The 27,994-nt window shown below is 41.0% G+C and overlaps 1 protein-coding gene across 1 annotated transcript in view; it reads right to left on the minus strand.

Annotated features, from left to right (window-relative positions):
* Positions 1–27,994, minus strand: part of fndc1 (fibronectin type III domain containing 1) — a 332,979-nt gene that overhangs the window by 26,850 nt on the left and 278,135 nt on the right. The window contains exons 15-19 of the mRNA XM_072581080.1: positions 27,142–27,270; positions 24,990–25,220; positions 18,288–18,399; positions 8,495–8,574; positions 3,810–3,839 (exon numbers count right to left, since the gene is read on the minus strand). Coding sequence (XP_072437181.1) covers positions 3,810–3,839; positions 8,495–8,574; positions 18,288–18,399; positions 24,990–25,220; positions 27,142–27,270 — 582 coding nt within the window. The remainder of the gene's footprint in view (positions 1–3,809; positions 3,840–8,494; positions 8,575–18,287; positions 18,400–24,989; positions 25,221–27,141; positions 27,271–27,994) is intronic.

Consider the following 27,994-nt stretch of genomic DNA (forward strand, 5'->3'; position numbering starts at 1 on the left):
ATGCTCTTCGGGAACTGGGCCGACCAATCCTCGATCCCCTTCACCGTCAGGACCAACCACCTGAAGGTGCTGGGTATTTGGTTCGGGGGTGGGGGGGAGCTGGGGCCTGCGCCAAGTCTTGGGAGGAGCATATCAGCAAAGTGAGGCAGAAACTGGGCAGATGGGAGCTACGGTCGCTCTCCATCACGGGAAAAAACCTGGTCATCAGGTGTGAGGCACTGTCATTGCTATTATACGTGGCACAGGTCTGGCCTATTCCCAGAACCTATGCCGCTTCTAAAGTTGGTGCATCCAGTGGAGGCAGTGGCTGGACAGTGGAGGAGGTGTGGCAACATAGGCGTCATTGGTGAACTGGATCAGAGCTCAGACCTCATGGTGATGGTAGTGGAATGAAGATAGTCTCTCTTTCAGTTATATCTTTTTATTCTTAAACTATTCGAAATGGCACCAGATTGTGGCAACAGTTAAAGCTTTGAATGCAAGTAACAATAAATCATTCAATTCAATTCAGACACCAGTCTCCCTGTTTTCCTTCAGATATTTTTAATCAGCCCATTCAGATGTGTTATGACATATGTCTAGAACAGATGGGATTTGAACCCAGAACTTCTGCGCCACTATCACTGCATTATGAGAGTTCTCTTTCTACCCAGTTGAGTCAATTTATTATCAATCACCTATTTAGCTATTTCCTATATTAGCAGTTACCATTGATTAACTGGATCAGCCATTAAAATAGAGGGGTTACAAGAACAGCTCAGAGGCTGGCAATTATTTGGCAAGTATCTCAGCTCCTGACTCTTCAAAATCACTTGTCTACAAAACACAAGCCAGGAACATGTTGAAATACTTATCCCCTTTCTCGAAAGAGTGCAGCTCCAACAACATTCAAGAAACTTGGCACTATCCAGGATGAGCAGTCTATGTGACTGGCACCCCATCTGATGCAAATCATAGCAGTGTGCACCACAGACCAGATGCAATGCAGCAAATCATTATCCGTCAAGACGTGTGACTTGGACTACCAAGGAGGAGGAGAAGAATCGACGTTTTGGGTAGGGCTTATGCCCGAAACCTTGATTCTCCTCCTTTGATGCTGCCTGACCTGCTGCACTTTTCCAGCAACACATTTTTAAGCTATGATCCCCAGCATCTGCAGTCCTCACTTTCTCCTACCAAGGAGGACAAAGTCAACAGATGCATAGAAGCTCCATGACCTGCAAATTCCCTCCATGCCCCAACTATCATGACTTCATTGTAAATGAGTCAAAATGGTCAGCATGGTGGCACAGTGTTCAGCACTGCTGCGTCACAGTTCCAGGGACCCAGGGTGGACAATCTCATATCTGTGTGGGTTTCCGCCAGGTGCTCTAGTTTCCTCTCATAGTCCAAAGATGTTCAGGTTAGGTCGACTGGCCATGCTAAATTGTCCCATAGTGTTCAGGCATATGCATGCTAGGCGGATTAGCCATGGTAAACACAGGCTTACGGGGATAGAGTAGGGGTGGTTGGATCTGGGTAGGATGCTCTTCATACAGACTCAATGGGCCGAATAGCCTCCAACTGTACCGCAGGGATTTGTTTGATTCTAAAATCCTGGAACTCCCTCCCTAATTGTGCCTTTACCTGTGCAACAAAGTTAAGGTAATTGCTCACTTTGATTTTATAAAGGACAGTTAGGAATGGGGAACAAATGTGGCCCATCCAATAATGCCCACATCTTATGAAGGAATTCTAAACAAAATGTGCAGTTAAGGAGCTAAAGTCTACAAAGTGCCGGTTTTAGGCGGAGGAGCTCTATTATGGTCAACTGAATGACCTCCTTCTTAGCTATTTATTTTTCTATATTCTGAAAATGGCCAAGAAATTAGACATCACAAATCAGTTACACTGATTGCTTACTTTAATAGCGGAGCCAACATAAACTTGAAAAGGCAAAACTCCAGTTGTTTATGCATCTCCATTTAACCATAAATGCCAAGTGGATAACGTAACCATGGCCTCCTCCAATGCAGACATCTGTCTTAAAACCAATTCAATTCAGTGCATGGATTATCACAAAATACTGAATGTATGGGAAAAAGCAAAGGCTAGAAACTGCAATGACATCCTTATTGTGGTGTTGAAGAAATGTGTTTTTTGAATTGACTCAATGTGATGGGAATGGTCATTGACAGTACTATCGAGCATTACATATTCATTAGTAATGTAAACCTAAAAACCAAAAAACTCCAGATGATGGAAATTAGAAACAAAAACAGAAATTGCTGGAAACATTCAGCAGGCCTGGTAGCATCTGTGGAGACAAAGCAGAATTAATGTTTCAGGAGCAGTGACATTTCTTCATAATTGATTGTCGCTGAGGAAATGTTGGTATATATGCTAAGGATGGGATAAGGGGAGCAGGAAGGAGTCAATGATAGGTGGAGATGGAGCCCAGAGAAGGAAAAATAGTCCACATTGATGCCCTGGGGTTGAAGTGTTCCAAGGCGGAAGATGAGGTGTTCTTCCTCCAGGCGTCTGGTGGTGAGGGAGCAGCGGTGAAGGCCCAGGACCTCCATGTCCTCGGCAGAGTGGGAGGGGGAGTTGAAATGTTGGGCCACGGGGCGGTGTGGTTGATTGGTGCGGGTGTCCCGGAGATGTTCCCTAAAACGCTCTGCTAGGAGGCGCCCAGTCTCCCCAATGTAGAGGAGACCACATTGTGAGCAGGGTCCAGACTGAGTGAAGTGCAGTTAAATTGCTGCTTCACATGGAAGGTGCGTCTGGGGCCTTGGTTAGTGAGGATAGAGAAAGTAAATAGGCAGATATTATACCTTCTGCGATTGCATGGGAAGGTGCCATGGGGTGTGGGAAGATGTGGTGAGTGGAGGAGGAGTGGACCAAGATATCCTGGAGGGAACAGTGTCCACAAAGAGCTATCAAGGGAGAGGAGGAGAAAATGTGAATAGTGGTGGCATCCTGCTGGAGGTGGGGAAAGTGGCAGCTAATAATCTTTTGGGTGTGGATGCTGGTGAGATGGTAGGCGAAGACGAGGGAGGCTCAATAGATGTTGCAGGAGGAAAGAGACGGGTAGAAGGTTGAAGTTCGGGAGATCGATGAGACATATTTGAATGCCCTGTGTGGTGCTGTTTGTGTCCTAATGTTTAGACTGATTGTAATCTAAAAAAATGAGTTAATAGAGTCTTACATAGATTCATGCAATTTTTGAGCAAAGTACAATGTAACTCTGCAAGTACAAATTCACCCCACAAACGTATATGTGTATGTGTACATGTGATGTGTGTGTGTGTCTGTCTGGGGTGGGGGGGCTTCTAAGTGTCTGTGAGAGAGAGTGCGTGTGTGTAACGGGGTCTAAAGTCTGTGAGAGGGTGCATGTGTGTGTGTGTGGAGGAGTGTGTGTGTGTTCAGCACATTATCTGTGCTGACACCAACTGTTAAAGTTAACCTGAGAATGTAACTTTCAAAAAAGGTTTTGTGATATACATATGAAAGAAGTGAAACTATCATGGTCATTCTAACAGATGAGAAACTTAACAAACAATCAAGGTATTTTTCAATGTATAATTTCAGTTACATCACACTGTAAACTTTTCCTATAAATTCTGTGTCTTACAATTGTATCCTCCATAACCACCTGACGAAAGAGCGGCGCTCCGAAAGTTAGTGCTTCCAATTAAACCTGTTGGACTATAAGCTGGTGTTGTGTGATTTTTAATTTTGTACACCCCAGTCCAACACCGGCATCTCCAAATCATGAAGTTAAAAAAACATCGATTGTGCCTTTCAAGTGAGGATCTCTGTGCACTTACCAGGTGGCCTGACAATAATCTGTGGGTCATCTGTAAAAACAGAAAACAATCATCGATCAAATACTGGCTATATTTTGATGAAATTAATAAAATGGTTGTAAATCAGACTTAATAAGTAACTCAATTGTTACACGAAAAATGAAGAAAAACAGAATATAAGGAAGGGGAAATACTATATGACTGATCGACAATTTAATTTTCTGAATCACTTCCACTTTCTGATCCTGTCCTCATTTCCATTGGCCCTGTAGTGTCCAAACATCTGTTAATCTCAGTCTATTGAGAACTCATAGCCCTTTGGACTAAAACACAGATAACATACGATAAGCAGCTGAGGATCCTGGGACTATATTCATTAGAGTTTAGAAGGTTGAGGGGAGATCTAATAGAAACTTAAAAGATAATGCATGATTTAGAAAGGGTGGACGCTGGGAAGTTATTTCCATTCGGCAGGGAGACTAGGATCCATGGGCACAGCCTTATAATTAGTGGGGGTCAATTTAGGACAGAAATGAGGAGACATTTCTTCAGCCAGAGTGGTGGGCCTGTGGAATTCATTGCCATGGAGCACAGTAAATGCCTTCAAGGCACAGATTGATAAATTCTTGATCTCGTAAGGAATTAAGGGCTATGGGGAGAGTGCGGTTAAGTGGAGTTGAAATGACCATCAGCCATGATTAAATGGCGGAGTGGACTTGATGGGCTGAATGGCCTTACTTCCACTCCTTTGTCTTATGGTCTAATATACCAGACTGAATCTTCTGAATGAAAGGAGTCTCCCATTTTCATTCCTACATGACTGAGTCTTATTCTAAATCTATGATCCATAGTTTTAGAACTTCAACCAGGGGGACAAAAAACTTCTAAAAATTTACCCTGTGAAGCCCTCTAAGAATTTTACACATTCCAGTTAGGCCATTTCTGTTTTAATTAGGTTGCTTTGTTGAACTGATTTGTCTCAGAGCATTGCAGAGATAACTCTAGTAGTAAATCCAAAAATCTATTTACAAAACCTTTAAAGAATTCTCAGAATTTATAGAATTTCCAAAACACACATTGTCTTTGCTAGGTCTCAGATATTCTATCTAGAAGCTTATATATGGAGTTGGTCACTTGACAAAGATCAGTTACAAGACTAGCCTGATCAAACATAGAAGAACTACCACTGAACACTCCATTCATTTCTCATGAAACTCCAGAGAATATAGGTCCATTCCACTTGCTCACTTCATCGGATTTAGGGACTAACCTAATACTGAAGAGACTAACCTAATACTGAAGAAGTACTCTCACTAGAGTCATGTATAATTGTAACAAGAATTCTTTACTTCATGCATTCTTCCTACATCACTGACAGCAAATGCATTAATTGATTGTCAAATTATTTGAGAAATATGGACATGAGAAGTGCTGCATAAATGCACCTTTTAGTACTTCTATACTCTAACCACTTTGCAATAAGGGCTAACATAGCATTTGCTTTCCTAAGTATTTGCTGTGCTTGCATGCTAACTTCTACAAATTCATATACAAGGAAACTATAGCGCTTAAATGTGAATATTTGCTTATCATTCAACTTAAAGCTGGCACATAGATGCAGCAGATAATCAGGAATTCTAATGGAATGTTGATCCTTTTTTCACGTCTATTGAAGTATAAGAATAGGGAAGTCTTACTGTAATTGTATATGATGCTGGTGAGACTACATCTGGAATACACAGAGCAGCTTTGATCGCCTTATTTAAGAGAATGATATTATTTCATTGAAGGCAGTTCAGAAAATGTTCATTAAGGTGATCCCCAGAGGGGTTTGTGTCATGAGCAAAGATTAAACAGGTTGAGATTTGACTCACAGGAATTTAGAAGAATGAGAGATGGTCTCATTGTAACATTTGGGTTTTACAAGGTAAGTGCTGGGAGGATATTTCCCATCATGGGAGTGCCTAGGACTAGAGGGCATAAGAATTTTTTTTCTCAGAGGGTTGTGTCTCTTTGGAACACCTTGCCACACAAAGCTGTGGAGACAGTCCCTGTGTATATATAAGGCTGAGGTAGATTCTTGATCTGTAGGGGAATCAAGGGTTACAGTGGACAGTAAAGTGGACATGAGGAATGTCAGATCTTATTGAATGGTGGAGCAGACTTCAGGCCTACTCCCGTTCCTATTTCTGATGGTCTTTTAGAATGGCTTGTTTTCCCACTGAAGTGAATAATTTCACATGGCACCATCAGCAATCCTAGACTTTTCTTATTAATTTCTGTTTCTTTATTTCAACCTTACCATCATGCGTTTAACAGTTTCCATTGGAAGGAAGGTTGATAACTAAAGCTTTTCATCATAAGGCAAACAAACCAAAGAGATGAATTTTTTTTTTGTAGATTTTATTTAGACTTTATTGTCATGTGTACACAAGTACAAAAGTCCAGGAGTACAGTGAAAACTTTTCAGTGTCACCACGCATAGGTCATACGGTGGCTCAATGATTAGCACTGCTGCCTCACTGCACCAGGGACCTGTGTTTGATTCTGGTCTTGGGTGTCTGGAGTTTACATGTTCTTACTGTGTCTGCAATGGTGCTTTAGTTTCCTCCCACAGTCCAAACATGTGCATATTAGGTGGATTAACCATGCTAAATTGTCTGTAGTGACCAGGGAAGTATAGGCTAACTGGATTAGACAAGGTAAGTGCAGGCTCATGGGGATAGGGTAGAGGGCTAATTCTATGTGGGATGCTCTTCAGGAAGTTAGTGCAGAGTTGAAGGCCTCTTTCTATAATGTGGGCATTCTATTCTATTCTAGGTTTTTATTCATTGTTTGAAGGGTAGTGCAAGAAAATTATATGGAAATTTTCAAAAGGGAACAAGAAACAGTGCATAGTTATATGGGAAAATAAAATACAGTGCAATAGAGAAGCAAGAGAATGGGGATAAGTACAAAGATTTAACAAAACCCAGTAGTCCAAAAGGGCTCTTCTTTTTGTGAAATTTTTTCATCTAATGGCTGAAGTAAAGGAATACGTTAACTTGGAATTTTTAATATTCATCACGGCATATTGGAAAATCCTCTGTATATATTAGGATACTAGATTTTCCAAATATTATGAATGGAAATTTGTGCAGATGTTGCCAAAGATTTCCTGGTGTGGAGTTTCCTGATTTCACCAGGTAGGCAGGTTTGGAAGATCAGTAAGCAAACGCTTTATGAAAAATGCTGCACAGTTTGCAGTGAACCCAGAGAATTTAGCAATCTCTAATTCTTGCCTCTACCAAGTAAGGCATCGTGCTAGTTTAATTTACCTTGATATACTGTGACTACTAAACATATTTAAGCATTATGAATTGCCCCTTACAAAGGTCAAAATTTACTGTGCATTTTTGTATTTTATTTCTGGGATGTGGGTGACACTATTATTGCTTCTGCTTTGGTGATGTAAGAACATGGAAGCGTTCTTGATTGAATGCCTATACAACTGGGCAGTCCTTTAGCCATTAGAGCACTTTGAATTTCTATTTTGCTGCTTTTGCCAGGGTCAAGGTCAGTTTTCTTGGAATGAGTCAATTCTATAAAGCAAGGCAAGGTCAAAGAAGTAGCTGAAAATGTGTTGCTGGAAAAGCACAGCAGGTCAGGCAGCATCCAAGGAGCAGGAGAATCGACATTTCTGGCATGAGCCCTTCTTCAGGATTCCTGAAGAAGGGCTCATGCACAAAACGTCAATTCTCCTGCTCCTTGGATGCTACCTGACCTGCTGCGCTTTTCCAGCAACACATTTTCAGCTCTGATCTCCAGCATCTGCAGTCCTCACTTTCTCCTCCAAGGTCAAAGAAGTATCTTGGTTCTGCAGACTGTGCTCACAATTTCGTGGATAGTGTGACTTTACCTTGGCTCCTGCTACAGCATTAGAAATGGTTAGACCAGTCAAGATGCAGCAAAGTTCAGCACTGGATGATGGTGAATGAGAACATCCAGTACTTAAATAGTAGCTGCAAGGGAGTGAGGAGAAATGACAAAATCAAGAAATTTTCCCCATAGCTTACTCGCACTGATCTTACTGCAAGTTTATGATACTATGGCAAGGTACAAGAGAATTCAAAGTAAGTTTGGAGACCGCGCTTAGGGATAAGTATGTAGCAGTAGATCTCCTCATCCCAACCACTTTGGTCCTCCACTCTAGGAAGTAACTTCAAGCCAAGAATACACGATGTAATGTGGGACTGGAGTCAAATTAGGTTAGACTTAGTACAATGGCAGAATCATTTCCTCAAACACATTGGGTGAACAGTTGGATTTGGGTGAACAATTGGATTTTTATAATAACTCAACAGCTTTCAAAGTCATGTTGTCCAGTTGTCCCTTATCACAGATATTTTACTGAAACTCACATATTATTTTGTAACATTTGAAAATCTAACTCAAATTTTTAAAGTCAAAAAGGGTGGTGCTGGAAAAGCACAGCAGGTCAGGCAGTATCCCAGGAACAGGAGAGTCGATGTTTCGGGCATAAGGCCTTTACCGTGCCTGAAACAGCGACTCTCCTGCTCCTCAGATGCTGCCTGACCTGCTGTGTTTTTCCAGCACCACCCTTTTGAACTCTCACTCTCCAGCATCTGCATTCCTCACTTTCTCAAATTTTTAAATCCTGGGTTACAAATCTAGTATGATAATCATTTCAAAACATCATACATCACCTGATTCTGTAACAAAAGACAAAGCTTCACTGATGGGGCCGTAACCATATGGATTCTTTGCTTGAATTTTAAAATAATATCTAAAATATAGAAAATATTAGCAGTTAATCATTTAACTTAAGATTAGCTTACAAGATGCCAATTCCCCTCCCTAACAGCATTGTAAGCCTACCTACTGCACACGGTTAGCACAGACTCATTGCAACCTTCTCCCTTTTCTATCCTACTTTGAGTCATTCATTTGCCATGAGCTTGTATTCATTTCTAATCTTATTTGCACTTGACTAATGTACATGTGCCTTGGGTAATGTTCTATAGATTACAACAATTGATAGTCTGCTTTTTAATTTGGTACTTGGCTTCTTGTATTGGTTCACAGAATCCCTATGGCCCATGGAGTCTGCGTCAACCCCCCGACCCAGCCCCCCACCATATCCCGTAACCCAGCATTTGCCATGGCTAATCCACCAAGTCTACACATCTCTGAACACTATGGACAATTTCAGCATGGTTAATCCACCTAAACTGCACATCTTTGGATTGTGCAAGCAAACCCACAGTGAGAATGTGCAGACTCCACACAGAATTCTGAGGCTGAAATCAAACCCAGATTCCCAGCAGAGAGGCAGCAGTGCTAACCGCTGAGCTACCGTGCTACTCCATTATGTAGAATCTTACTCGTTGTCCTGCCTATGCCACCCGTACCTACATGGACCAAGATACCCAGATTTTCCCTTCCCACAATAAGTTCCTTATCAGCTGTGAGCACTGCCTAAACCCTGGCACTGGCAACTCAACATTCTGGACTTTTGCTCTTGACTACAGTGAATAGTGCCACTGGCCCCTACTACATCATCTCATATTGCCACCACATTTTTTATGCTCCTCACACTTAAATGGCTTCTCGCTGGCTTATCTATGTGCAGTTCTACTGTCACCAAAACAAAGTGAAAGAATCGCAAACATTTTGGACAACTGAAAAGGCTGAGGTTTGTGCATCTTTGCCTTCAGGGCCCCCTTGCCTGCCTCAGATGCAACACCAATCCCCTGACCACTGATCAAGTTAGAAGACCCTCTCCTAAGGGGTGCAACTGTTCCTTTGTACAAAATGTCCAATTAACTTTCCCCCCTTCCTGTTGTGTTATAGGGTCTATAGCTTGACTTTCAGCTCAATGACTCTGAGCTAAAGATCCTCGAGCTGCAAACATTACTGCAGACATATTTTTCATGGACACAAAAAGCAAATTGCTGGAAACGCTCAGCAGGTCTGGCAGCCAATGTGGAGAGAAATCAGAGTTAACGTTTCAGATCAAGTGATTTCTCTCTACAGATACTGCCAGGCTCACTGAGTTTTTCCAGTTTTTGTTTCTGATTTATAGCTTCCGCAGTTGTTTTGGTTTTAGTTTAAAATTTTCCATGGATCCTGGCATCCACATGTTGTTGCCACAGCACATCACTCTTGACATCCTTAATGTGTTTTAATTAATTGCTTAATTATTTCACACAATTATTTATTTCATTTTTAAAATTGATTTTATCCTTACCATTAGCTCCTGTACTATTTTAAAACTTGGAAATAACACAGACCCTAATACTTACCAAATACTCACCAAACAGATCTTTCTCTACCAGAGCAAGAATTAATTTCTCCAAAGGTGAAAAAGTTAGAAACAGTAAAGAAGTACCTTCTCCCTGTCTTCACCTAACCCCCTTACTTACCTATCTCCCAGCACTCCATTCAAAGTCACACTGAAAAGCTATACTTAGTTGCTTTGAGTTAGGTCAGCTCTGCATACAAAAAATAGTTTAAGCTAGTTTCCTGCTCTCCAGTGGAGAGCTTGTATATCCCATCTCTGCCTAAGCCTGAATGAAATTCAGAATTTAATCATTTAAAGCCACTGAACTACTGTGACAATAAAGTAAGGGATTTGGTATTGGTGTGTGGGAAAGAAAGAATTATTTCATTTTCAGTTTGTTATGCAATAAAATGCACCACGTCTAGTTTAGTCATTCACAGAAATGGCTGCACATAATATTTTCTTCATACTCATTTCACAGAAGACAAGAAAAGCATCTCTGAATAGACCACAAGTAGCTGCAGCCACACTCTTTAGATTGGCACTAAATTAAATATTATATCAAGCATATTCACCCTGAGTTCAAAATTTGAAATCTCACTATTAGTATTGATTCAAGAATTACTTGATTTGTTAAGAGCATTAAAAAAGGAAGATTACAACTTAACCATTCTGTGGAGGCAAGACCAGTTTGTAACTGGCAACGCCTCCAAATAGCAGTATAATAATTATCAGCTGGGTGAATTTTAGAAAGCTGGAACCAATCTCCTATCATCACTGCTACAGCAGATTTAAAACTGTAGGTTCTATCAATTGTGATTTTTCCATGAACAACCCTCAGTAAGTGTGTGTTCTAAAGGTTAATTTTCATTTCCTCTTGTATTTCTTGTGCATTACCAAAACTTGCAAAGGAATTACTTTCTCAAATAAGGTCAACTCTGCAGCAATAGTTTTCTAACTTTACCATCAAATTTCTTTCCAGACAGAAAATCCTTAGCACAATGTGGAGCAAATAATAAGGCATAACTGAAGTAGCATAATAATCAATGGTCTTTCAATGTTAAAGGCAATTCTTTTTCTCATTTTATAAATATCATAATAGAGTCATACAATCCTACAGTATGGAAACAGACCCTATGGCCCAAAATGGTCCATGCCGACCAAAATGTCCATCCACGCTAACCCCATTTCCCTGCACTTGGCCATATTCTTCTAAACCTTTCCTATCCATTTATTTATCCAAATGACTTTTAAATATTGTTAATGTACCCACCTCAACAACTTCAGCTGGCAGCTCATTCCATATGTACGCCATCCTCTTGTGTAAAAAAGGTTGCCCCTCAGGTTCCCTTTAATTCTTTCCCCTCTAACCTTAAACTGATGCCCTCTAGTCCTCGATTCACCAATTGTGGGAAAAAACTCTGAGTGTATTCACCCTATCCATGCCTCTCATGATCTTATATACATCTATACGATCTCCCCTCAGTTTTCTATGGTCTAAAGAAAGATGTCCTAATTTGTCCAACCTGTCCCGACAACTCAGATTGTTGAGTTCTGGCAACATCCTTGTAAATTTCTTTTGCATTCTTTCCAGTTTAATAACATCTTTCCTATAGTGAGGTGACCAAAACTGAACACAATACTCCAAAGTGTAGCCTCACCAATGATAATGTGATTAAATCTATAGTTTAAAAACTTGCATCTTTTGAGGTAGATCCTAATTGAAGTGGAAACTGACTCTTGCAGTTGCTAAAATAAACTAAGATTAAATGGAAACCAAAACCTCTGGCTGAAACTACACAAAGGTTGACAAAGCCATTGAAGGTCATCAAATGACAGTTCCAGGTGTAGTAAAGGCACACTGAAGAAAATAGGTTTAGATTCAGAAGCTGAGAATAAACAAAAAGAACATAGCTGCAGCTGTTTCAGTTATTTTAATTTAGGTGATGCACACCACCTAGATCATTGTAAGCAGAGTTTAGGCCATTCTGCAAATACATACAATTTTGGTGATGAAATAACTTCACAAAGCCTGGTATCCTGTCACCATGTTACTCTTTATTTACATGTGTGCAGTACTGTACTTGACATCGGTGTGGCTTTCTTAGAGCCAGTCCTCAGGACCACTTGAAATAGTGAGAATCTCTGAGACTCCTGTTAATTTTTTTGAGATGCTGCACACTATTCTTTGTGAGGAGACTCCTGTTTATAACCATTAGCCAGAGCACCCAAGTCAACAACCTCCATCAGGATCTCACACACAGTAAGATCCACCTAACCCTGGTTAGATTATGCATTGCAATTGACTGAGGATCAAATTAAATTCCAGAAGGGGGACTGAAATATTTTGAGGATGACAGTGTTGTGAAGAAAATAAAGTACTAGGAGGGGAAAAATAAAGAACAGGTGGAGCGGACGAGCGGCTGATTGGAATATCCTACTCTGTCACTATCTTGGCCAGTCTAGTTGCAACTTGCTATTGCAAGTTATCCAACAGAATATTTAACGTTTTCTTTGTTTGACTTGTATACATTTTTAAAAAAATCTTTTAAACTGTGAACCTTGTAGCTTTATCCATTCAGTAAATAATGGGATTCTGGATTTCTTGTTTATCAAAAGAAGTTACTGATCTCATTTGACATTATAACAATAACAGCATTCAAAACTGCTTCAGAAATTACACTGTACTGATCAAATTAAAATCATCATTGACAATCACTTGCTAAGATGTATGGTTGTCTACAATACAAAATCTGAATCATAAACACTTTACTTCTGCTTCAGTAGCATCCTAAATATTTATATGTCATTAAGTTTCTGTCACAATACTTTCTGGCAATACAGTACTTTGTTCTATTTGCTAAATAGAATTTATGAATTAGAATTCTTGTGTAAGCAACCTCTTTCAAGAAGCCAACTGGATCAGCCAAGACTGTTGCTATGTGAGATGAACATGATGACAGGTCTTGGATGTTATGAGAAATGTCTATAAACTCTGTTAGTCTTGATTTAATCATAACAAATCTACTTTAGCCCGAAACCACTTGCAATCAGGTTATTCAGAAAAAAAAAACTACATCAAGCTTCAAATTATTTTTGTTTATGATGGAGCTCAAACTTTCAATAGTGTACCTAAACAAACATTAATTACGGTGACACAAAGGATATACTCTCTTGCCTTCGATAGTTGGTCAGAAACTGCTATTAGAATTTAACACAGCAGAACATGTTGAGCACCAAGGATCTCTAGCAGTCAGAAGTTAGAGAGACCCATTCTTGTTCAACATTGGAAAATATCCAGCTGGTGCGTGCATTTTTTCAAATTCATTTGCAGGATATGGACATCAGTGACTGGCTAAATGCACTTGAGATAGTGATAGCGAGCTGCCTTCTTCAACTGTGCCAACCCATAATGCTGTTATGAAGGGAGTTCCAGGATTCTGACCCAGTGACAGTGAAAGAATGGTGATATACTTCCAAGTCAGGATGTTGAGGGGCTTGGAGGAAAACTTGCAGGTGGTGATGCTCCCATATGTCCGTTTAGACTGATGTGGCCATGGGTTTGGCAGGTGCTGTTGAATGATAGTTGGCAAATTTCTGCAGTGCTTCTTATAGATTGCACATACTGCTGGAACTGAGCATCTGTAGTGGAGGGAGTTGTTGTTTGTGGATGTAGTGCCCATCAAGTGGCCTGCTTTGTCCTGGATAGTGTCAAAATTCTTGTGTGTTTTTGCAACTGAACTCATCCATGGAAGTGGGAAGTATTCCCTCCTGACTTCTGCCTTGTAGATGGTGGTCTGGGGGTGAGTTATTCACTGTTATTTCTAGTCCATAACCAGCTGTTGTAGCCAATGTTTTAACATGGTCAGTCCAGTTGAGTTTCATGTCAATGGTAAGTCCCAGGATGTTGATATGGGGATTCACTGATGGTGATCCCCATTGAATGTCAAAGGGCAGTGCTTTGATTGTCTCTTATTGGAGTTGGTCACTAGTCCATTGAGTTGGTTAACTGTCCACCAACATTCATGACTGGTAATGGCAGGACTGCAGAGCTTTAGACCTGATCTGTTGGTTGTGGGAACTTTTAGCTCTGTTAATCATTTACTTCTTATCCTGTTTGGCAAGCAAGTTGTCCGATTTGGTAGCTTCACCAGATTAACACCTCAGTTTAGGTGTATCTGCTGCTGTTCCTACCATGCCCTCCCACACTCACCGTTGAACCATGGTTGATCCCCTGGCTTGAAGGTAATGGTTGAGTGGGTGGTGTGCTGGATCAAGAGGTGGCCAATTGTGTTGGAGAATGATTATGCTGGAGAATGATTGTGCCATAGTTAATGGCCCAAAACACTTCATGCATACCCAATTGTGAGTTGCTAGATCTGTTTGAGGTCAGTCCCATTTATCACAACAATAGTGCCACACAACATGATTGAGGGTAAAGGTAAAAGTGAGATAAAGTCTCCATAGTAAGTGGTTAGCACTGTTGCCTCACAGCGCCAGGGAACCAGGTTTGATTCCAGCCCGGGTGACTGTGTGGAGTTTGCATATCCTCCTTATGTTTGCGTGGGTTTCCACCAGGTCCTCCAGTTTCCTCCCACAGTCCAAAGACATGCAGATTAGGTGAACTGGCCATGTTAAATTGCCCACAGTGTTCAGGGATACGCAGGTTAGGTGCATTAGTCAGGGAAAAATGTAGAGTAATAGGGGTAGGGGAATAGGTCTGGATGGGATATTTTTCGGAGGGTCAGTGTGGACTTGTTGGGCCAAATGGCCTGTTTCCACACTGCAGGGATTCTATGATAATTTTGTAGGGATTCCAGTCTTATCAGACCATGGTCTTCTTTCTCATATGTGAGAGACATGACTGATGGTGGTCTAACCTAAGCATCACCATTTCTCAGGTGAGAGGAGAGGTTGGGGGGTGGGGGTGAGGTGGAGAATCTTCATAGAAACCTCTGCTGGTCTGAAATTGAATCCATGTTACTGACATCACTCTGTGTCACTCACCAGCCATCTAGCCAACTGAGCTAACTGACCCCCTTGATGATGGAGGGTATTCTCAATGTGAAGGTGGGAGTTCATCTCCACAAAGTTAAAAATCACATAACACCAGGTTATAGTCCGACAGGTTTATTTGGAAGCACTAGCTTTCATAATGCTGCTCCTTCATCAGGAGGAGCAGCGCTCTGAAAGCTAGTGCTTCCCAATTAAACCTGTTGGATTATAACCTGGTGCTGTGTGATTTTTAACTTTATACACTCCAGTCCAACACTGGCACCTCCAAATCATCTCCACAAAGGCTGTGTATTGGTCACTCTTACCAATATTATCTTGGGCAGATGCATCTGCAGCTGGCAGATTGGTTAGAATCATAGGATATGTTCAGCGTGGATACAGGCCCTTCGGCCCAACAAGTTCACACTGACCCTCTGAATGTAACCCAACCAGACCCATCACTACCCTATCACTCTACATTTACTCCTGACTAATGCCCCTAACCCACACATCCCTGCACACTATGGGCAATTTAGAATGGCCAATTCACCTTATTTGCACATCTTTGGATTGTAGGAGGAAACGGGGCACCTTGAGGAAACCCACACTGACACGGGGAGCATGTGTAAACTCCTCACAGACAGGCGCCCAAGACTGGAATTGAACCGGGTCCCTGGCACTGTGAGGCAGCAGTGCTAACCACTGAGTCACCATGCCGCCATTAGGATGAGATCAAATATGTTTTCCTCTCTTCTTGGTTCCCTCACCACCTGCTGCAGACCCAGTCTAGCAGCTATGTCCTTTAGCACTTGATCAGTCTGATCAGTAGTGCTGCTGCTGAGCCATGCTTGGTGGTGGACATTGACATACCTCACCCAGCGTGCTGCCCCCTTGCCAACCCTCAATGCTACGTCCAAGTGTGGTTCAACATGGAGGAGTACTGGTTCATCAGCAGAGAGACAACAGTTCGTAGTAATCAGGAGGAGGTTTCCTTGCATGTTTAACCTGATGCCAGGGACCTGACGTCATGAAGGCTAGATTCACTGTCGACGACTCCCAGGGCAACTTGTTCCTGACTGTATACTGTTGTGCCACTTCTGCTGCATCTATCCTGTCAGTGGGACAGGCCATATCAATGGTGGTGATGGTGGTGCCTGAGATATTGTCTGTAAGGTATGATTCACTGAGTATGACTGTATGAGACTATTGCTTGATTAGCCTATGAGACAGTTCTCCCACTGGCACTAGCCCCCAAAATGTTAATAACAAGGACCTAGCAGGGTCAACAGGATTGTTTCTGCCAATTTCTCACACCAGGTAGTCTGTCCGGTTTTGTGTCTTTGTTAAGGCTTTGTAGCAATTGATACAAATTAGTGGCAGTTGAGAGTCAACTACATTGCTGCGTGTCTGGAGTCACATGTAAGCCAAGTGTGAATAACATATTTCCTTCCCTGAAGGACATTAGTGAATCAGATGAGTTTTTCTGACAATTAACAGTGGTTTAATGGTCATCATTAGATTCTTAAATCCAGGTTTTAAATTCCATTACTCAAACCTGGGTCCCCAGGTTATTAACTATGTTCCTGTACTATAAGACCATTAGGCCATGACCTCCCCACAATGGAAGGACTGACTGCATGATGTCTGTCCTTCATTTTTCTCCATTTGTACTTTTGAAAGTGAAGTTCCTCTGATCAACTGAAATTAATATATAAAAGCAAAATACTGAATGCTGAAAATTTAAAACAATTACAGAAAATACTGGAGAAACTCAGCAAGTCTTATATCATCTGAGAGATAGAAATAGAGTTAACATTTCACATCTAACCTAACTATTGTTCAGAACTAAAAATGGTTGGAAAATGGGGGTTCTTATACTTTTGATTTGCAGACATTTCATCCCCTATCCAGGTGACATCCTCAGTGTTTTGGAGCTTCCTGGAAAGTGCTGCTGTACTGTTTCTTCTGGAATTTATTTGGTTCCATTCCTTCTGCTTCTGGTTGCTGGTCCCAGTTGTTCATTTTAGTGGCCAGTATATTGGGTTTAGGTCTTTGCGTTTATTGATGGAGTGCATGGATGAGTGCCATGCTCCTAGGAATTCTCTGGATGTCCTCTGTTAAGCTTGTCCTATGATTGTTGCGTTGTCCCAGTCGAATTTTTGGTCCCTGTCATCTGTGTGTATGGCTACTAGGGACAGCTGATCATGGCATTTAGTGCCTAGTTGGTGTTCATGGATGTGGATTGCTAGTTGTCTGCCTATTTGCCCTATAGAGTGTTTTGTGCAGGCTTTGCATGAAATCTTGTAAATTACATCGGTCTTGCACATGATGGGTATAGGGTCTTTTGTCCTGGTAAATTGTGGACTCATATGTTCATTATGCTATACATTGAAAATATTTCTATGTTGGAGGTTGGAGTGGGGGCAGAGTTGTGGAGAATTGTCTTCAGAAAACCATCTTTAATTTATCTGGTCTAATCTAACTATAGTCTATCCCTACAGTCCCGCCTTAGGTGGCGTAGCAAGTCACTCAAGTCATAAAAATTCTGAGAAAAGTATTTGTTTAACTTATTGATCACACTTCAAGTGTTGCATCAGGATATGCAGTGCATTTGCATTAAACTTGAAATTGCTGATGTAACACCATGTGGGAGAACTTTCACATAAAGGGTTGCAGTGACTCAAAGTGACAACTCAGGCTAACTGAGCCGGGGCAAGAAAACAATCTTGCTAGCGTCACCCATTTAGTGAGAACAACAAAAAAACCTCAAGCAATGTGTGCATTTTATCCCATCACAGCCCAAGAGTAAAATGAGATTAAATTAAATCAGGTTAAGTAGTTAAAAATCACACAATACCAGGTTATAGTCCAACAGGTTTAATTGGAAGCACACTAGCTTTCAGAGCGACGCTCCTTCATCAGATGATCAGGCAATCACCTGATGAAGGAGCGTCGCTCCAAAAGCTAGTGCTTCCAATTAAACCTGTTGGACAATAACCTGGTGTTGTGTGATTTTTAACTTTGTACACCCCAGTCCAACACCGGCATCTCCAAATCAAGGTTAAGTAGAGTAGCAGAAGGTTTGTACAGAGTATAACGAGCACTTGCGTAGAATGATCTATACAATCAACCACTGAGGGTGTGTCTAATATAAAAGGGAAAGTTATCAAGACTGTACATAATGATGTTTTCAATTAGCTACATGATATGGTCTAACATACCTTGTATTTGGCTTCAGGTTTTCAACAGGTAGGTGCGTGCTGGCTGTTGCAGGCTTTGTAGACCACTTATTCTGCAAGATATCATCATAAGAAGCACTATAGACAAGGTAACCTGCAATTGAAATTAAGAGAAGTAAATTCAAACAGATTTCCTATACCAAAAGCCTCACTTTCCATTTGTGATCTGAAGTATTAATCTATTTTTATTTAGAAGTTCAAATTTCTTTTTGCATTTCCTCCAAAATGCGTGTTCATGCATGAAGGAAGCACCTGTAATCCATAAAGATTATTGTGGAGAATTGCATCAATGTCCTAAACTTCTCCAAATAATGTCTCCCCTTTAAGACATTCTTTAAAAACTACCTCTACTCACCTTATATCACCGAGGGACAGCACGGTGGCTCAGTGGTTACCATTGTTGTCTCACAGCGCCAGGGACGTGGGTTCGATTCCAGCCACGGACGACTGTCTGTGTGGAGTTTGCACATTCTCCCCATGTCTGCATGGGTTTCCTCCCACAATCCAAAGATGTGCAGGTCAGATGAATTGGCCGTGCTAAATTGCCCATAGTGTTAGGTACATTAGTTAGAGGGAAATGGGTCTGGGTGGGTTACTCTTCGGAGGGTTGGTGTGGACTTGTTGGGCTGAAGGGCCTGTTTCCACACTGTAGGGAATCTAATCAATAATCTGATTTAATGTGCATGATTTAGGTTAGGTTCCCTACAGTGTGGAAACAGGCCCTTCAGCCCAACAAGTCCACACCAACCCTCCAAAGAGTAACCCACCCAGACCCATTTCCCTCTAACTAATGCACCTAACACTATGGGCAATTTAGCGTAGCCAATTCACTTGACCTGCACGCCTTTGGACTGTGGGAGGAAACCGAAGCACCCGGAGGAAACTCATGCAGACACGGGGAGAACTTGTAAACTCCACACAGACAGTTGCCTGAGGCTGGAATCGAACCTGGGATCCTGGTGCTGTGAGGCAGCAGTGCTAATCACTGAGCCACCATGCGATTTAATAGCTTCCTCCACTCCAGCAAGTATGTGTCTGGTTTGAGTGTCTAAAATACAAATGGTGACTAACTCACCACCTCTAGGCTGACCTCCTTAATGTGTATGTGGATGGGTATTGCAATAAACACTATTTTTAAAAGAAATTATCGATGGTCAATAGAGATTGCTGTCAACCCAACTGGTGAGCTGCCTTCTTCAACCATCTGGTATAGGTACACCCACAGTGCTGTTAGGGTTTATGGGTTTAGAAGTTTGTGTCAAAGGAACCTTGGATAGTTTTTGCAGTGCATCTTGCAGACAGTACACACTGCTGCCCCTATGTGTATTAGCAGTGGAGGGAATGCATGCTGAAGGTGTTATATTGAGTGTCAGTCAAGTCGGCTGCTTTGTCCTGGATAGTTTTTATGGACAGGCACTGTTTTAAACTGAAGAGATAAAGAGGTGGGAAGGAAGCAGAAGGATGCCTTTCACGGGATGCTTTTATGTGCACTGGGGTCATCCCCTGCTCCAAGATGCTTCCCCACTCCCCATTATTCCTCCACCTGGGCCCCCAAAACCCACCCTCAACATCTTGCCTCCTCTCTGGGTTGCCAGATTTGCCCTGCCCAAAAAAACCTGTGATCTACTGAGCCCCAGATACTGAAGTTTTTCTAGGTGTTTGCTTGTAGTCTCAGAAGTGATCATTGGAGATAACAGCTAATCTGATTGGCCAAGATTTCTTGAGGGCATGAAACTCCTCCCAATGATGGGTGGAATCCCCATGATCCACCTGTTTGACCTGTCCATTCACAGCTGATTTCCACTGCAGGTGGGTTTCTTTTAGGTGCGTCAGCTGCTGGCTGACTCTTGTAATAACAGGTTAGAACAGCGAAGGCCAAGCAGTCTGTACATTGCCCAACCACCTCACAAATGAAATCCAGCTCAACATCTTCCATGGTGGATCACTGTCTAACGGTTCCAGTGAAGTATTTTCAACTGTTTGATAGATTAATAGCATGATGTGATTAAGTTACTTTCTAAAAATGTTTAAAACCTGCCAATGACATTGTTTAACTTGACAAAATCTTTCCTAATTTCAGATTCCACAAATGAGAACAAGAATATGCGATATTTTTAACTTACCTTACCTGCTAGAAGCAGGGACTGATGATAAAGTTTGAGGGACCCTGGGGCAGCACAGTTGTTCACACTGCTGCCCCACAATGCTGGGACCTGGGCTCAATTCCAGCCCTGGGTGACTGTGTGGAGTTTGTACATTTTCCCTGTGTATGCTGGGCGCTCTGGTTTCCTTCCACAGTATAAAGATGTATAGGTTATGCACATGGAGATTGGCCATGCTAAATTGCTCTGCAGTATAGTTCAGGTAGCTTAGTCATGGTATGTGGAATTACAGGATAGTGTGGGAAGCTGGATCTGAGTGGGATGCTCATAGGAGAGTCAGTGCAGATACAATGGGCCAAATTGACTATATCTGCACTGTAGAGATTCTTTGATTCTATGAAGTCAGAATTCCCTATGTACTATGGAGTTTGAACTTCACTAGGTGCATGTAATGCCACTGTTTGGTCCTTCGAACCAACACTAGTTTGATCGCAATCTTTGCTTCCAGTCGTAGAGTCAAAGAGTCATAGAGATGTACAGCACAGAACCAGACCCTTCAGTCCAATTCGTCCATGCCAGCCAGATATCCTAAATTAATCGAGTCCTATTTGCCAGGATTTGGCCCATATCCCTATAATCTCTTCCAATTCATATACCACTCCAGATGCCTTTTAAATGTTGTAAATATAACAGCCTCCACCACTTCCTCTGGCAGCTCATTTCATACTCACACTCTACACTGCACAAAAAAGTTGCCCCTTAGGATCCTTTTAAATCATTCCCTTCTCATCTCAAATCTATGCCCTCTAATTTTGGATTCTCCCATCCCACGCAAAAGACCTTGCCTATTCACCTTATCCATGCTCCTCATGATTTTATAAACCACTATAAAGATCACCCCACATCCTCCAATGCTCCAGGGAAAATAGCCCCAGCTTATTCAGCCTCTCCCTGTAGCTCAAACATTCCAACACAGGCAACATGCTTGTAAATCTTTTCCAAACCTGTTAAGTTTAAGAACATATTTCCTACAGCTGGGAGACCAAAATTGAATGCAGTTTTCTAAATGTGGCCAAATCGATGTCCTGTCACTTGGAGAGTTGATCCATGTTACCTGGAGAACAGGGCAGCCAGGATAGGAGGAGGGAATAGCATAGAGTCCATGATTAGGAAAATTTATGAGGGTTTCTGAGGTTTTAAGGGTTGTGGTGTTTCAGGGGTAGGTAGGGGAGTTGTTGGGGCAGCTGGTAGACAAACTCCAGGATTATGATACATTTGAAGTCTAAGGGAGAAGACACCTGAGAGAGGGTGGAAGTACATTCACCCTATTTATATCTGTCATGATCTTATATACTTTTATAAGATACCCCTCAGTCTCCTACGCTATAAAGACAGACGTTCTAGCTTGTTCAAACTTTCCCTTTAACTCAGACCCTTCAGTCCTGGCAACATCCTTGTAAATTTCTTCTGCACTCTTTCCAGTTTAATAACATCCTTCCTATAGCAAAACGGAACACAGTACTCCAATTTTGGCCTCAGCAACACCATCTACAACTGCAACATAACTTCCCAACTTCCATAATCCATGCCCTGACTGATGAAAGCCAGTGGGCCAAAAGCCTTCTTCACTGCCCTGTCTGCCTGTGACTCCACTTTCAGACAACCGTGCACCTGAATTTCAAGGTCGCTCTGTTCCACTGCACTCCTTAAGGCCCCACTATTCACCATGAAACTCCTACCTTGATTTGACTTTAAATGCAAGCCTCACTCTTATCTATAATAAACTCCATTTGCCATTTGTTAGCCCACTTCCCCAGCTGATCAAGGTCCTGTTGCAATTTCCGATAACCTTCCTCACTGTTGATGGCCAACTGCAAACTTACCTATCATGCCTTGTACATTTTGTGGGATATAGGTAAAGTAGTGTTAATTCTGCAATCATAATTGCTTAGGAAAGGTAAATGAACTCACACCAGTGTGTAATTGTTTCAACCAAGAGCTGAGTCAACAAGAATGAAAACTATGTGAAGGAAATACATAATTGTTTTTGTATTAGCTAAAATGTGTATACAAGAATGAAACGTGCCTGCAAACAATGGCAGATGTTACAGACAAATAGATAAGGTGCTGTGAGGATGTAGGTTAAGCCAGATATGCTTGTACAAACAGTAGTTATAAGCATCTGTTTCCCACTTTTGCAAAAACAAAATAAAAACCCCAATTAAAAGGTCATAAGGTTCAACATGGTTGAGGAATGGGAGGAAATGTCACAAGTAAGGGAAATAGATGGCAGTGAAGAAGGATATACCTAACAATGAACCACAGCAGGATGTGGTGAAATGGCCAAATAGAACTTGTACTTTGTTATGCACAAAGCCAGATAAGGCAAGAGATAAACAATAGTAATGGGTACAGGGTTTGGAGTAGTGAATTCTATATAAGATATGTACTTGCTAAACTCTGCGTGTCTATTTTAGGCACCACGCTTGCATACTGATTGCTTCAGATCTTGTCTCGGACTGAAATTATTGAAGTGAGTGAGCTTTGTTTCTCACAATTTTGTGCATCCAAATCATTGAAATAGATAACAAACAGCAATGTGCCCAGCACCAACCCCTGAGGTACACCAATAATCACAGGCCTCCAGTCTGACAAGCATTCTTCAATTATTATACCCTGCTTCCTACGTGAAGCCAGTTTTGTATCCAATTTGCTAGCTGCCCCTGGATTCCATGGGATCTAACCTTCCAGAGTAGTCTACCATGTGGGACCTCACCAAAGGCCTTACTGAAATCCATAAAGACTACATCTACCGTCCTACCCTCATCAACCTCCCTGGTCACTTCATTAAAGAAATCTAACAAATTTGTGAGGCATGATCTTGCAAGCAAAAAGCCATGCTGACTACTCCTAATCAAACCCTGCCTTTCCAAATGCATGTATATCTTATCCCACAGAATCTTCTCAAGCAACATAGCAATCACAGGTGTTAAGCTATTATGAAAGAAGCAATAGCAGGGCACTTTTTATTCAAGGTAATTAGAAGGATTCAACATGGTAACATGAAAATGAAATCATGTTTCCCCAATCTATTGGAGTTCTTTGAGGAAGTAACATGCTGTAGATGAAGGGCAAACTGAGGATGTACTGTATTGAAAAATATTCAAAAGTCATTTGATAAAGTATCACATCAAAGGTTGTTGCAGATATTGAAACTTCGTGGTGTACAGGTAGCATGTTAACACGGATAAAAGATTAGGCGAAATTGAGGACTGCAGATACTGGACATTAGAGTCAAGATTAGTGTGGTGCTGGAAATGCACATAAGGTCAGGCAGCACCTGAGGAGCAGGAAAATTGACGTTTCCGGCAGCAGCCCTTCATCAGGAATGGGTAAAAGATTGACTGGGTGTAATGAGTGGTGTGCCATAGATTTTGATGCTGGGACCTCAACTGTTTCAGTGCAGAAAAACAACTGGAGGAAGTGATGGAAAGTATAGCTGTTACATTTGTTGATGACACAAATATAGCAAAAAGGCAAGTTGTGAAAAACCATAAGGAGGCTACAAAAAGATAGGTTAAGTGACAGGCAAAGATCCTGCAAATATAGTATGCAAGAAAATATAAAATTATCCATTTTGGTAGGACAAACATAAATGCATATATTGAACTGGTGAGAGCTTGCTGAGCTGAGATGCAAAGGGATCTTGATGTCTGAGTGCATGAATCATGAAAGGCTAATACGCAGATACAGCAAGTAATTAGGAAAAGTTATTGGAAAGTTGTTATATACCACAAGGAGAAGTAATTACAAAAATAGGAGATTATGTTTAGTTGTACAGGGCACTTGTGAGACCACTTGTGAGTGCTGCGTACAGGATCACTTAACGATGTAAATGCATTGGAAGCAATTTGGAGAAGGTTAATTAGATTAATCAAATGGGATGGGCAGTTGTCTTATGAGTGAAGATAAGACAGGCTAGATTTGTATCCACTAGAGGTTAGAAGAATCAATGGCAACTTGATTGAAATGGAACAATCTTAACAGCGTAGATGATGAAAGGAAATTTCCTTTCATGGGAGATTCTTTAAATGGATATCAATATCTAGAAATAAGGGAGTCAGCCATTTACAAACAGAGATAATAAATTATATAAACTATATCAATTATATAACTGTCTGGGCTCCTCAAATTCTGACTTTTTTGTGCACCATTGATTTTAATTGCTCATCGTTGGCTGCAGTGTCTCGAGTTACTTCGGCAATAAGCTGTGAAGTTCTATCTTTAAGCTGCTGATCTCTTTATCACTCTGTCTTTCTAGTATCTCATGTGGGCCAATTTAAATTTTTTGGCTGATCTTGCCTGTGAAGCACTTTGGGACTAAACTTGCTGTGCAAATGTGAGCTGTTGTTACAGTGATCTTTTCATGAAAGGTATCTCAGCTATGACCATATGATTGAGGCCACATACAACTTAATTCTTACTCCAAATGGCTGACACAAAGAAATTTGAGATGGGAAATAAATATTACATTTACAAGAACAAATATGAAACAAATTAATATGGAACTGTTAATCTCTACCTGTTACAAATTCATTCTTCAAAGGTTTTGCCCAGTCAAGGATTACAAAGGAATGGCAACCTTCAACAGCAACAATAGTAATGTTGCGTGGAGCTTGCTCAGGAGGTAGGGTGTTATCCTTCAAGTCTTTTGGAATAATGTCCACCAGTGAATCCACTTGAAAGTGCTCTAGTGCTTCTGTCAACGAACATGGTGCTGTTGGATCTTTGCTGATGTAATCTACATGAGTAGCTGTAAACAGGTCAAAGCATTGAAAACATTTAGACAACTTCATTTCTCACAATTAAAAACCTAACATTGTATCTAGAAAACTACCGACTTACAAGCTTGCTAAACTGTATTTAGGACTACTGTCTTTTTAATTAGTCACTTGGTAGAACAGAGTTTGAGTAATGCTGAAGAGACATACTGATAAAACTTTTTTATTTTGCACTCAACAGAACAAAATTGTAAGAAACCCAAACGTCAAAAGGAATAAAAAAAATGACTTCTTATTCTTGAAATTCTCTCCGGATGAATACATTGAAAAACTTGGACAATATGTCTTTTATTCAGCAAGGCCCTTATAATGATAAATCTATCTTGACTCCTGATGGGTTTATGGTCTTTGATGAAAGCATAATCTAAATAAATAAAAACATCTTTCTGATGGTATTTTTAAGGAAGGTGGTGAGTCTCAGGAATCAAGTGCAACTTCACATTAAATTCACATTCTTTTTTTATGGCTAGCAAATTAGTTATTGTTTGTTGTGGTTAATAATTCATTCAAGAACTACAGCTAATGGAATGTGAATGATTGTAAAGCCTGTCAGAATGGATCTCTCCACACAGAAACTCAATTTGTGGGTGATGGTCTGGCATGGATTACCAATTTGAACTGTTCCTTATATTCTACTTGTTGAGCAAGTGGTAGTACCTTCTTTGGACCATCCACAAGTGGTTAAGGATTGTCCAGACTTCCAATGGAAAGTTGAAATTGGAGATATACTTATATCCTAGAACTCCTCAGCCACTAACATTGTTGGAGCATCTATGTAATCAGTTCAGGGTAGAGATTCACTATCCACCTTCTTATAAGAAACTAAGGATGTCCAATAATGGTGGCCTTCCCAAGCAGGAATCTTTCAAACCTCTATACATTTTTAATATAGTGGTAGCATAGCATGGATAGTGATATATATAACCCAGTAGGGTCCATCGAAATCTACTTAATCTCTTTTTACAGCTGAGTGGCAGAACTCCATCATCACAATCACAAAGACATATAAAGTAAAATTATTTTGAGGCAAAAGTTGGATAAGGGAGAAAAAGGTAAGAAGATCATTCAGTATAATTAACCCAGAAAAGCACACACTATTGAGTGGCTGCACACTGCAGCAGAAAGTCAAAGGTCACAGCTGGCACCAAAAAAATCAGCCTGCATGACTTAAAACAAGTCTGAGAGCAGGCTTTCGAAGTGGCTTGGTAAAAGAGACAGACTTGGAAGAAGTCTAAACATGGCACAAGAGAACAGAAAGCATGGCCTGAGAAACAGCACGAGAGACCCTGATGATGTAGATAGCAGAAGAGACCTTCTATCCATCAGCAACCGCTTAGATACTGTGAAGGTAGCAAAAGAACTGCTAGAGATGGCCAGCATTCTAACTCTGAGTACCTGAATGCAGTGTCTCAAGTTCAATAATCCTTCTCATGTGATGTGAAAGCATCAAATAAAGCCACAAAATCTGTTCAGTTTAGCAGCCCATCTTCATTCACACAGCAACAATTTGTATCAAATTCATGGTTTAATAAACTCACCCTATTTATTAAATAGAGTTAGATTGCTCCTTTTAAAACTGGGAAAAATATAAGCCCGAGGAAAGAGATCATTTTTACATTAATCTTGTTGAAATTGATCAAGGGAGTGGATGAATAGAGAAGGTGAACCAGTTCATTCTTTCTCACTCAAAAACCTAATGGTTTGAGATTGTACTGAACAGGGGAACTTCACGTGGGATCCGATCATAATGCTAACCACAGAAGAACAACACTGAAAGTTGATATTAATTCAGTGAATATGGTTGAAGCTTGCTATTTCAATGAGAATATATGATATTGAGTAATTGAGGGGGCATCAAGTCTACTAGCAAAATATTTAAAGATAAGTACACACCTACAAATCGTTTCTTTCCTGCTACGTCAAACTCTGATTGTGGAATCATGTGGAATGGCCGTATGGTGTGCTCCTTCTTTGTTGGAGGATCAGCTATGATTGGCAAAGCAGTTGTAACCAGCTGAAAACCTTGGAAAATAAAAGAAAAGTGCTGTTTAGGTACTACAAGAAACAGGATTAATCAATCTTTCCGCACTGGTTTCAATACTGCCATCAAAAGGACACAGCGTTCAGTTATCACAAAAATCAAGAAAGTGTCAAGTCATAGGACACAATCATTCAGCCCACTGCATCTGCACCAACTCTCCAAAAGAGCATCATGACTTAATGCCACCCTCAATACACATTGTTTCTATTTAAATAATCATCTAACACCCTCTGTGCCACCATGCCGCCCATAAATAGCAATGAATTATATAGCAACGAATCTCTCATCATTGGTAGGGAATCTTTTGGAGAAAATTCTGAAGGAGAAAATTAATCTGTATTTAGAGAGGCAAGGTTTGACAAATGATAGCATTACTAAGGTAATGCCAAACAAATCTGTTTGAATTCTTCAGGAGTTGACCAAGTGTGGAGGTGAAGGAACTGCAGTTGATGTAGTTTATATGCTTTTCAGTAAGGTCTTCAATGAGTGGAAGACTGACAAAGAAGGTAAAAGCACCTGGGGTCCAGAGTAACTTGGCAAGTTGGATTCAAAATTGGCTCAATGACAAGAAACAGAGGGTGGTGGCAGAAAGTTGTTTGTGTGACTGGGGGCCCGTGTCCAGTGGTTCAGAGTTAGGTCCTTTGTTATTTGTGATATACAGAAACAATGTCAATAAGAATGTAGAGGGAATAATAGTAAGTTTGT

Source organism: Chiloscyllium punctatum, chromosome 11 (assembly GCF_047496795.1).
Source record: "Chiloscyllium punctatum isolate Juve2018m chromosome 11, sChiPun1.3, whole genome shotgun sequence".
Taxonomy (NCBI): domain Eukaryota; kingdom Metazoa; phylum Chordata; class Chondrichthyes; order Orectolobiformes; family Hemiscylliidae; genus Chiloscyllium; species Chiloscyllium punctatum.